At 36.7% G+C, this 12,602-nt stretch overlaps 1 protein-coding gene across 4 annotated transcripts in view; it reads left to right on the top strand.

The window, feature by feature from the left end:
• Positions 1-12,602, top strand: part of TPP2 (tripeptidyl peptidase 2) — a 63,424-nt gene that overhangs the window by 41,892 nt on the left and 8,930 nt on the right. For 2 of the 4 annotated variants that reach the window (XR_015734560.1, XM_034418058.3), the window contains exons 16-24: positions 1,502-1,608; positions 1,908-2,062; positions 3,863-3,979; positions 4,827-4,927; positions 5,820-5,916; positions 6,168-6,305; positions 7,846-8,090; positions 9,073-9,151; positions 11,966-12,004. Coding sequence is in view for 2 of the 4 variants with exons in the window: in XM_034418058.3 (XP_034273949.1) it covers positions 1,502-1,608; positions 1,908-2,062; positions 3,863-3,979; positions 4,827-4,927; positions 5,820-5,916; positions 6,168-6,305; positions 7,846-8,090; positions 9,073-9,151; positions 11,966-12,004 (1,078 nt within the window). In the remaining 2 variants the exon portion in view is untranslated. The remainder of the gene's footprint in view (positions 1-1,501; positions 1,609-1,907; positions 2,063-3,862; positions 3,980-4,826; positions 4,928-5,819; positions 5,917-6,167; positions 6,306-7,845; positions 8,091-9,072; positions 9,152-11,965; positions 12,005-12,602) is intronic. The other 2 variants (XR_015734561.1, XM_034418068.3) reach the window with 1 other exon arrangement.

The following is a 12,602-nucleotide window of genomic DNA, read 5'->3' on the forward strand; positions in this document are numbered from 1 at the left end:
GACTAAAAAATCACCTTGGGGTCAGATCCACCTATGGTTAGGGTTAGGTCTCCATGAATTCGGAGAGCAAAATGGATATCGCCAAGAAATTTGGAGTGCTTGGTTTTGCTTAGGAGGGCCCTGACTTTTCCAGCCTGCCTTATCTACATTTCATAATAAAATACATGAGAAAATCACCTTGGGGGCAAATCCACCTAGGATGAGGGTTCGGTCTCCATGAATTTGGATAGCAAAATGGATATCGCCAAGGAATTTGGAGCACTTGGTTTTGCTTAGGAGGGCCCTGACTTTTTGAGTCTGCCTTATCTACGTTTCCGAGTGCCATGCAATGCAGTGAGCTCCCATTCTCACCCCAGTTCCTGCTAATCTAACAATTCAAAATCATGCAAATGCAAGTAGATAAATACCACTTCAGTGGGAAGGTAACAGTGCTCCTTGATGTCATTCTGGCTACATGAAACCAGAAATGTCTTCAGATAGCGCTGGCTCAGTTGAAATGGAGACGAGTACATATATATACTCACATATATGTTGCAGCAGTGAGAGTCATAAATAAAAAAGGGATAGATAGAAGATCACAGTGATCTTCTTGGATAAGGCTTTTATACTCCAGAGGGTTTTTTTTATTATTATTATTATTTCAGTAGGAAAACCTTGCAGTTACAAATGCTCAGCAATCTTGTTTTCAATTGTAGCCAGACAGTTGCTTTGGGAACTGTTGTTTGTCTCAGTATTTGTTCTGTAATAGAAATTTTTTAATTTTAATTTTTCTGTACAGCCAATTTTTGAAATTTTGTTTTTTGCTTGTTTAAAAATGGTATCAAGAGCCAGAATTGTTTTATGGTCCTATCATCTCTTATTTTTGTAAAAAAAAAAAAAAAAAAGTTTTTTTTTAAAATCAAAGATAGTATTTTATTACTGTAATTATTTAAAATATTTTTGGACCACCATAAAGGGCAAAACTCTCCCTACGTAGCCTTGCTTAAGTGCTTTTTAGATATTTTAGACTACAACTTCTATAATAATAGTATCATTCTGAAGTAATAGGGAGGGGAAGATTGTTCAGAGATTGGGTTTTTTGTGTGTGTTTGCCCTCAAGTCAGTGTTACCACTTACTTGGATAGGTTCTACAATTTTGTTGGCAAGATTTCAGAACTCTCGGCTTCCTAGGGCTGAGAGAGGCACAGGCCCAAATTCACCCAGCTGGCTATGTGCCTCAGGTGAGATTAAAACCACAGTCCCCTTATTTCTAGCCTCGGATCTTTATCACTATACCAAGATGGCTCTTGGTGTTTAGAGGTATAACTAAAAACATTTAACAACTTCTCAATTAGATACTATGGCCAAAGCCAACTACTTTTTAAAAAATATTTTTATATGGTTAAAAATGACATGAATTCTTGTTTTTCAACCTTATTAAAATGTTTGATACTCCAATCTATATTGATAGTTTAAAATGAACTTTCTACAATTTAAAAAATTACATTTTTTTAAATCACAGGGTAGATGAAGCCTCAAACTTCGATCTCAAATTTACTAATGTTCATTTTAAACCTGGACAAATTCAGAGACACTTTATTGAAGTTCCATCTGGAGCAACCTGGGCTGGTAAGGTGAATCTATTGGATTCCTCTTGAAATCCATGAAGATTTTAGTATAGGTATACGAGGATGTTTTATTAAATATCTGAAATCTACCTGTAGCATTATATGTTCAGATTAAAAGTGTTTTTCATCAGTGTAATGGTGGTTAGAATATTTTTTATTGTTTTAATAATAATAAACATATTTATTGCTGAGGAGTTAAATGCTATGAAACAAAAATTATTAATATTTTTCTGATACATATTTCCCTCATAGAAAGGAGTCTATAATATTATTATTAAAGTCATGCCTTTTCTTATTTAGAAATCTCAGTCTGTTCATCATCATCTGACGTAACTGCCAAGTTTATTCTCCATGCAATTCAGTTAGTAAAACAAAAGGCATACCGAAGCCATGAGTTCTACAAGATCTGTTCAATACCAGAAAAAGGATCAGTCACTGAAGCATTTTCAGTATTAGTAAGTTCCTTAAATTAAGAATTGAGTCAGTACCTGTGATTTATATGCTGCATTGATACGTGATAAATGTCAATCATAATGTGCTCAGCTTGAGAGTGACTTATCCGAGTTATGTAGAACTTTCAACTAAGATTCTTATTTGAATATTGTAAATACTGGTCGCCTGCTACACTTTCATTGTGAAAATCCTACATGTCATCTATAGAATGTAAGGCAATACTAATTTTAAAAGCTAATGTGCCTTATTTATTTATTTATTAGTTCGATTTATATGCTGCCCTTCTCCGGAGACTCAGGGTGGCTTACAATGCGTTAAGCAATAGCCTTCATACTTTTGTATATACCTGCTTAGTAGGGCTTTCGGGGGGCCCTAAGCGGTGTTCTTTTTATACAAAGTCAGCTTATTGCCCCCACAATCCGGGTCCTCATTTTATCTACCTCGGAAGGATGGAAGGCTGAGTCAACCTTGAGCCTAGTGAGATTTGAACTTGCAGTAATTGCAGGCAGCTGGCAGCTAAGTACTACTTAACAGCGCTTTAGTCCGCTGCACCACCAACGGACTAAAGACCTAATCTAATATAAAGACATTGCATTTCCACTTTTTTACATTTTTAACAATGATTCTCATTATTACAGATTTTTATGCATCAATCCAGAGCATGTTTCTCAGTTGCATAGGCCTTTCCTGAAGGCCTCTGACAATGAAATGGAGGCCGGGGCGCTGCGCGCATCAATCTGGAGCTTATTTCTTGGCTGCAGAGGCCTTTCCTGAAGGCCTCTGACGGCGAAATGAGGCCAGGGGGCACCACACGCATCAATCCGGAGCCCGTTTCTTGGCTGCAGAGGCCTTTCTTGAAGGCCTCTGATGGCAAAACAGAGTCCGGAGGCAATGCAAGCGGCGGCAGAAGAAGTGGGCCGGCAGCAGCCACACAGTCTCCTGCTGGGTGGGGCTGTCGGTGCCACTGCCGCGAGGTGAGGTAGTGGAAGATATCCCCCGAAAATAAGACCAGGTGCCTATTTTGGAGATAAAAAAAAAGACCAGGTCTTATTTTCGGGGAAATACAGTAGTAAGGAGAGCACTCCTTACTAGCACTGATGATGTTATCTAGTTAGGGTAATGAAATGTCTGCAAAAAAACAAGCAAACTCAGAGAGCACCAAGCACTCCTTATTTCAACCCTGAGCTACAAATATTCTCATTTATTGGTAAACTTGAATGGTTTGGTTTAGTCATCACTAAGAATTGCAAATTATTTATAGTTCATCATCCATATTCTCCTTGGTTTATGACTATTTTGTCAGAGTTCCAAGTAACACCCCCCCAACGAAAGAAGACTCCGAGGCTTGAAGTTCCTCAAAGTTCCATTTTATTAGAGATGTCATATTGGCACATCTGGGAAAACCCGAATCTGAAAGCTGCTGGATTTTCCCCACCCAAAGGAAAGTCCAAGTCCCTGTCCAGCACCCACATGTCCATCACATGATCCAATCAAAGCACCACCCCAACTGGAGATGCCTCCCAGTCACACCCCTCCAGGTGCAGGGCAAGATGTTCTTGACTCTCTGAGAAAGGAACATTATTATGACTGTATATCACCCCTGCTCCATACAATCCCTTCTCCCAGTTTCCCACAGTACTAAATGTGGCAGGTCTGAAGGCCCAATGCAAAAGATGGCTTCCAGGCCTGACATATTTTTGCTAAGAGCTGGGATGCAAAATGTTCATACCCTGGGATGAGGAGACGAGGCTTAGAGAGGAAGAAGACTCAAAATACATTTCTTTTTCTTTTCCTACCAACAGGAGGGAAGAACAATTGAAATTTGTATTGCCCGATGGTGGGCAAGCCTCAGTGATGTCAGTATTGATTATTCCATTTCTTTCCATGGCATAGTTTGCACTACATCTCAATTGAACTTTGTACGTATCACAATTTGCTTTTTTTGAAATTCTGTTTGTTTTTAAAATGTAGCATTGTTAAAATCATAAGTTAGTAATATTAGTAAATGCCCAGCCAAATTTCATGGAGGCATAGGTGAATTTTTTTTCTTCATTAAAAATGACTGAAATCACACCAAAGTGAGATGATTAGAGTTAAATAATATTGCATAGCATTGACCAGTTTTATTAGATTAATCATTTTAGTTTTGGATTTGTAAATGGGTTAAGGAGTCCTTGAAGTTTTATGGCATTTATCTATGGTGTCAAACCTGCCCCAATTATATCCCTAGAAAAGAAAGACTCTTGACTCTATTTGGTTGAAGTGATAGGTTCTTTTACTAAGGATTAATGGTTGCACAAAAGCAAGGCTAGATCTGAATATTCCTGCACAAACATACAAAGATTCTCCTTGTTTGTGGCCCTCCCCATGACTGGATCATCAGTGTCCAGTCACTGGACTCCAGTGGCAACCCAGCTTGATGTTTTGGGAACTGCTTTGGTTGTAGGCACGTCTCAGAGAAGCTTCACATTCTTTCCCAGGGTAGGCATCTTTGAGGTTGTGGAATCTGGCCACTTGGCAATGTCCTCCCTCCTCTTCTTCACACCACCTGCATAATCTCCCTAACTTCCTCTGCCCCTCTCCCTCCATTTATGGCAGGATGCCAACAAGCTTAGCGATACATAGTGAAGATGGCAGAGCTGACATATGGGGTATTGTCAGCTCTTAAGGGGAAGCATCTTGGACAAGCATGACTTTTAAATATATATAACATTAACATTAATCTGAAATTCATTTCAAATAAACTTTTTCACTCTTTGATTACAGCATGCTTCAGAAGGCATAGTGCGTTTTGATGTTCGAGCAACACTGAAATACGAAGATGTTGTGCCTTGCATAAATCTCAAATGCTGGGTTCAAACACTAAGGTACTATAAGAAATTTAGATTCAAATAAGCTATCATTGTAATTCATAGTGAAATTAATAACTTGTACTGTAGTTAGTAAGATTAAACAACTTTCTGTCACACTGAATATAAATATAATAAAGTAAATTTAATATTTGAGAAAGCTATTGCCTGTTTATTTTAAGTATGTAATCATTGGAAGTTTGTTGAATGTTTAAATAAAGATTTAATTAATGATTTAATGATATATTTAATGATTTAATTAAAAAACTAAAAATGGAATTACATCTTGCCAACAAGACAGCTAATTTATATCTGAGGAAGATTGTTTTGGTCTTAACATTTTGGAAATAATCAAGAGAGCCTGGTTCATGTTTAAGATGAGAAGTTCTGTCCCTGAGATAGTTTGAATTTGAAATATTTTGCCCTGTAAATCTGGGTTTTGTGTTATTATCTGAACTTACTAGAGTTGTCTCAAACTGCAAGATGGGTGGCATATAAATTTAATCAAACGAATAAAAATAAATTAAAAAGTTAGATTGTTAAATTATGCTTAACATAATTAAGCGTATGCATAAAGTTAGTAAGTGTGTATATGTACAAGTTTTAAAAATGAATTATACAAGAAGCAATGGATGGAAACTAATCAAAGAGAGAACCAACCTAGAATTAAGGAGAAATTTCCTCACAGAAACAATTATTCAGTGGAATGACTTGTCTCAAGAGGTTGTAGGTGCTTCAACACTGGAGATTTTTAAAAAGAGATTGGACAACCATTGGTCTGAATCGGTATTTCCTGCTTGAGCAAGGGTTGGGACTAGAAGACTTCCAAAGTCCCTTCCAATTCTGTTATTCTTTAAAACCTGACCCTCATTTTTCTCCTAATGTGTATTGTTGAATTGTTGAATTGCAGACCAGTGAGCGCTAAGATAAAGCCTTTAGGATCCCGAGATGTATTGCCAAATAATCGACAATTGTATGAGATGATTTTGACATACAATTTTCATCAAGTAAGTCTAAGTTATTTAACTGGATCTAACTCAATAAAATGATATCTTTATGGAATGTTGTAAGCCACCCAGAGTCACTTGGCAGCCATATAAATTTGTTTAATAAATAAATGTAATAATAAATTATGAGCCATCTGGGGTCATTTAGAGTCAGATGGCAAGCAAGTTTAATAAATTATCATCATGAGTGTCAATAATATTATTATTTAATTTTTGTTTTTAAATGCCTTAATTATTTGATTTTTCTTCAGCCCAAAAGTGGAGAAGTAACTCCAAGTTGTCCCTTGCTCTGTGAACTCTTATATGAATCAGAATTTGACAGTCAATTATGGATTATCTTTGACCAGAATAAAAAATTAATGGGATCAGGTGATGCTTATCCTAACCAGGTATGAAGTCATTTTTATATGATTCCATAGTCTTTTTAGGTTTAGGATGTAGTGCTTGCCATGTTTATGCAAATAAATATTTAAAAAATTAGGCATTTTTTTCATTCTCAAGTTGAATTTCCATTAATTTATACACTATTCTTCGTTTCTTATTCAGCTACTCCTGGTAAATATTATGAAGAATAACTTAATATTGTTCTGGTAAATAAAGCTGCTTCTTGAACAAGTTGTTTGATTTTATAAACTAAACAGCAGTTAAATATTTTACAAATTTATTATAAATTTGACTAATTTATAGCTTGCCATTAGAAAATGTATGCAGCTTTTATCTATTGAACTGGGAAAAGATGGGTAGATAGATAGATTAGATAGATGGATGGATGGGATTGACGCATCCTTGAAAAATTAAAAATCTGCTTGAAATATATACAGCCTTCTATTCTATTGTTTGGGCACAAATACCTACCTAGCTTCTGCTAATGCATGGACAGTGATAACATCCTGAAGAATGGTGTAAGGATAGGACAAGTCACAGCCTATGTTATAAGTGATAGAAACATAACTTCTATGAAACCATGTTAGGCTGTTCTGCAAAGGATAGGGTAGTATTCCATCCATTAATAACAGTCAAGTTGTTCTACAATTCTAAAAGGTTGCTGATCCAAATAAATGAACAAAATTATTAGCAAGACTCTTAAATAATTTGTCTACAAAGTATAAAACTTCAGGATTTTAAAGCAATATAAATACTATTAAACAGATGAAATGAGAATTTATTGGCCCAGCATTTGCCATTAAATTGACTCACTCACAGAAGCCTTCTGACAGACTTGGGCATGGAGGACGGTCCTACATCAGTTTGTAGTGTAATTTCAGAGATTAATAGTATTGAGGGAACTTCTAGAATTGCAAGGCAAGAAGGGCAAGGATCTGCAAAAAACCAATTCTACAGCTGGAACTCCTAATAGATTTTAGTCCCTTTTACAAATAGAAAGAACCTTCTGTGTTTATGTAAGGAATGTTCAGGATCCAGTTAAGTCAAATTTAAATAGGTTATACAGCATACAAATTTACCTTTTATAAATGATATGCAACAAAATATGCATCATAAAATTTGATACTATAATTCAAGTACATAACTTAATATTCAAAGCTAAACATATATTTATGTTCATGCTGGAAAATCTGAGTTTAATTTGATGAAGGCTTGGAAAAGGTCTCCCCTCTAATGTTAGAAAAAGAATTTAGAATATAAGACTGGAAATACCATTCACCTTGTGATTGGAAGGGATTTGAGTAAGATTTCTTGTTTTTTTTTTCCCCAAAGAATTTAGTAACAGATCCCTCCCTAGCCCTCAAACATGTAACAAATGTCCAGGTTTAAGTTTTGCATACTTAGCAGTGACATGTTTTGTGAAAACGTTCTACTTCGATTAGAAAGGAATAGTGTAAGTTGAACTGAAGGAATTTTTATTGTGTGTTAATCTTCTTCATCAAATATGTATGAATCTAGGTACTAAAGAATTGCTCTTTTCCCTAGTATTCCCTGAAACTGGAGAAAGGAGATTATACCGTGCGGCTACAGATCCGTCATGAGCACAGCAGTGAGCTGGATCGCATCAAAGACCTTCCATTTATTGTCTCCCACAGACTGTCTAATGCACTGAGTTTAGATATATATGACACCCACAGTCAGGCTCTCTTAGGGAAGAAGAAAGCAAACAGTATATCTCTGCCACCAAATCGCACACTGCCATACTTCGTTACTTCTTTGCCAGATGACAAGTAAGTTATGTCCCTTTTGTGGCTCATAGCATGCAACACTTTTTGATTAGTAACTCTTCTGAACTTTCAAACTTGGATATTGAAAAAAAATAGTACTGCCTATTTATTTCTATCCTGCACTTGCAGGCACTAGCATCTACTGAAATCTGGCTACCTTTCCTCTCCAGTGCCCATGTTTCCACATATTTTCTTAATCTATCTATCCTTAATGTATTAAATCCAGAGCAGTCAATTTTTTGTTAATAGTTAGAATTCGTTGCTTAAGGGAATAGCTGCCAAGGGAGGCCTTCCACTGAGGGTCTATGACAGGCCTATCAAACTGGCAGCCTGCAGGCCGGATGCGCCACACGTACCCCGGCTCCGCAAAGGCAAAAAAATCGCAATACATCGCAATATGTCACGTGATGCGATCAAGTTGGTCATAGACCCGTGGTCTATGACAATTTGCTGCAGCTGACTCGCAATTGGACAACTTGCCCTGGCCAGCTTGCTGTGGCCAACTTGCCGCAGCACAACTCGCTGCGGGACAAGTGTTACACTAATGTCAAAGAAATGGTGGAACAGAATCATTAAAGAAAGGATGCAAAAGGAGGGACAGAATGAAATGTGAATGGCAAGAATTTATTTATTTTTTTTATTTATTGTAAATAATTAAATGGAATTGTCCCACAGCAAGTTGGCCGTGACAAGTTGGCCGTGGCAAGTTATCCCATTTTGTTCCACTGAGGTCCCTGGAATGAGCAGAGCTGGGGATTTTTTAAAATCTCTTGGGTGGGATCAAGTATACAAACAGGAAGCTTCCAGAGCCCTCCTATTCCCATCCTCAACCTTAACCCCCTTCACCCCTATGTATTGGGCTTGACATTGTATTGCTGAAGTTAAGTTCAATTTGCAGTAGAATTAAACACTTTTTTTCAATGGGGAGGTACAAAAATGAGAATGTGAGCATGAATTTAAAGCATTTCGCTTGTTCATTTGTTAGAGTACCAAAAGGAGCAGGTCCTGGATGCTATCTTACAGGATCATTGACGCTTTCAAAGGCAGAACTTGTAAAGAAAGTGGTGAGTAAAACAAAAGCCTAAACTCAAAATTGTTTTGTTGTGTTTTTTTAAAAAGGTAATTGAAATTGACAAACTTGTATGAAAATGATTTTGAACAGAGTAATCCAGATTTTTTGAAGTTTTTTTTCCCTGAAGTCTCTTAAAAAGATTCAAATACTAAATGCCAGTTTTCTTCATTGTTTAAATACAATTGCCTTTCAGGTTCTGTTCGGACTTGAATTTTTGCTATTTTATGGTAACTTCCATCACCTTGTTACAGATTGTATGTTAACATGCTACATTGCCTTTAATAATTTCTGTAATATTATTTTATCCAGCTGCATACCTTGGGGTTTCACTTCAGTCTAAAAAATATAGCGTTAGTTGTTCGGGTTCTATTAAAATAGTTGCTGTCTAGCATCCATTTGCTGACTAAGAAGTACTAGCTTATTTTAGGCCGAGCTTTTGTTGATGATACACGTCATAAGGTTTCATTTTGCTATCAGCATAAGTAGCCTGCAGCACTGCGTTCTAACCACTGCGCCCCCACGTGTTCTGTCCCCCTTCCTCACACAGGCAAACGTAATACCAAGCACGCCTGCCAATATTTTATTAGGTAAACAGATTAGAATTCCTGGCAGACCAAGGTTTTGGCAGCAAACTGCCAAATGCCTGCCAAGACCATTTTCACTTCCATAAAGCAGAAGAGGACTTATCTTCAGTCCGTTCCAGGAGCAACAAATTATCCACAAGCCAAGAGTTTAGTCAATGTTCAGTCCAAAATATATCCAAGCCAAATTTCAGAGATCACGATGTGACTTTCAGGGTTTAACTTTGTCCGTCACAAAGCCTGAAGAGCAGTCCCACCCACTTTTATTCCTGGTGGGGCGTGGCTCCGTGACTCAGCTCAATCTCTGGCCCTCCCACGCCTCTTCCGTTGCTGCGCACGCTTCTCCCTCCGACGCTGCCTGGGATCAAGCCAGGATTCATTATCCTCGCTCTCTATCAATTGGTGCTCCGATATGCCTTCCTCCTGGCACATCCCAGGCTGTTCCTCCTGGCCTTCAGATGGAACCTGAGGCATTGCCAGAAAAGAGGGTCCTGGAGAGGGAGGCCTTGTCAGTTCCTCCCCATCACCTTCTGAGTCCTCTTCCTCTGTTAGGACAGGCTCGGGAGTCGGGGTCACAACACCACGGCTCTATAAAGCTATGTCCTATTGTACTAAATAAGTAAACATTTGTTTACCAATAGTGCATCCTCAAAGTAATTCCTTCGTTATTCAGTACACACACATACACATATACATATTTTTTTCATATTAAAATGTCATAGAGTCAAGCTAAATTTATCTTCCACACTAGGAATATAGGGAATATGTCTGATCAGTGAGTTTCCGAAACAATTTTGGCTTAATATAATCGGAAACATTTAGGAATTGATTTTACCAGCTTTAATAATTCATCCTAAAAAAATATTCATATATTGGTTATTTTCCAACTGAAAATGTTTTTTAATCTAGGTTTGTGGTACAGGTAAATTAAATAATTGTATTTGAAATTATAATTCTTGTCAATTAGACCATTGAGCCGATCCAATTTGGCAAAATAAGTGCTTTATTTGACAAGTGCTCTTGTCAAATAAATTGAGACCTCGAAACCTGACACTAACTGTATATATACTGAAGAAAGATTTTAGCAGTGGTTAAAATAATTATGGTTTTCCCCTTGCTCTGCCCCTTGGAATTCTTAGAATACTGCATTCTTGATGTTTCTTCTGCCTGCTTATTATAGAAGAGATTATTATTATTAATTTAGTTAGATAATTTTTCCATGCCTCTTAGTTTCGCCTTGCTTTAAATATTTCACAAACCATAGACGATTTTGGTGCAGTGCAGCTAAGATGAAAACATGTCAGAGTCTAGCTTATTTTTTAAATATAGAAGAGCATCTCTCACATGCTTCTGTTCAAAAATTAATCACCGACCATTTAAAATTTAGTTTCCAGATTATACTAAATCCAATATATTTATATATGATTAATATTATTTGTTAAAACCAAGTGATATTTCTATAGATTTTTTTGCTTTTTATGTGAAAGAAATAGGGTAATTTCACTCATATAACAACAATGTTGTGTATAGTGAAGTTGTGAACTAGAACAACAGTTCTCAACCTTTTGAGCACTAGGGACCAGTTCCCTGAAGGAGATTTTTCCACGGACCAGAAGGGGGCACAGTTTTGCGTGCTACCTGCATCCCGCAGGTGGGGTTTTGCTTGTTTGTGTGGCTCGGTTTCTGGCATGCCACAGCCCAGTACCAGTCCACAAACAGGGGGTTGGGGACCCCTGAAAATAATTGTAGTATTGTACTATAAACAAGTCAGAGTATATATAGAAGAAAACCTAAAATTGGCTTGAATGATGGATAGTTCTTCAAAGTCCTATGGTAGAGTTTTTAATGCTTCTCTTTCCATGAGACGTACCCCAAAGTTGTATTACCTCTAAATTCAATGAAAAAGGAAAGTTTAAGAAAGCCATTTCAGTTCATTGAATTTTAAATGGGGATGTGTGCAAGCAGTAAAAGTTAGTTACGTACTTTATTGTTGGGTTTCAAAAATATTGGGATTTATTTAAATCAAGGTTTAAATCAAATCCTTAAATAGCATAACATTTGTGCTTTAGATTTTTTAAAGCTAAAATATTGGACTTTAGAAGTATGTTTTAAAGGGAACAAGACATTTAGTGTTATTCAGTAGTGAATAAAAACTTGATAGGTAGTGTCTCCATTCTATAGAGTTTTGTGGATATTTTCTTACAGTATGTTATTCTAACTCCCAGGGGCAGTCTTCAGCAAAGCGACAAGGAAAGGTTAAAAAGGTACTGAATGCCAGTTTTTGAAAGATGTATTTAAGTATTTTTGCCTATCATTTAAAACAATATACTTAGTTATTTCTTAAATATTCTTAGTTACCTTTTATGCAGCTTAATTATTCATATCTTTGAACAGTAAAATTGCTTCAGAATAGCAAATTATTAGTTTAGCATGATAGTAATGATATTCTGTGATGGAAGCGTTTAATATTATCACACCAGTATCTTACCCTACAAAAAAATGATTTTAATTTTTTTAAAAAATTACGCATAGCTCTTACATACTATTGCCATCTGAAAACCATAAGATTGTAAGATTGGACAGGATAAGGAATAGTAGTACAGTACCATGCTAAGCGAATTCTCTTTGCTTGCCATTGGTTCCCTCCTCCAATGGGTACAACCTCATTAGAAACAACAAGGACCAATGAAACTATTTGTATCAGGGGGCCCTTGTAGCAAAGAGGGAAGTTTTGTTTATTTTGTGATTTTTAATAGTGTAGTGTTAAAGGTTGAGATGATTAAAAGGTTGAAAAATCAATATTATACCACTCTAGCCAAATGGTGACTGCTCTAACCTGTTCTGACACAGCTCCCCAGATAC

The sequence above is a fragment of the Pantherophis guttatus genome, chromosome 5, assembly GCF_059756535.1.
Source record: "Pantherophis guttatus breed Tessera chromosome 5, ASM5975653v1, whole genome shotgun sequence".
Taxonomy (NCBI): Eukaryota; Metazoa; Chordata; class Lepidosauria; order Squamata; family Colubridae; genus Pantherophis; species Pantherophis guttatus.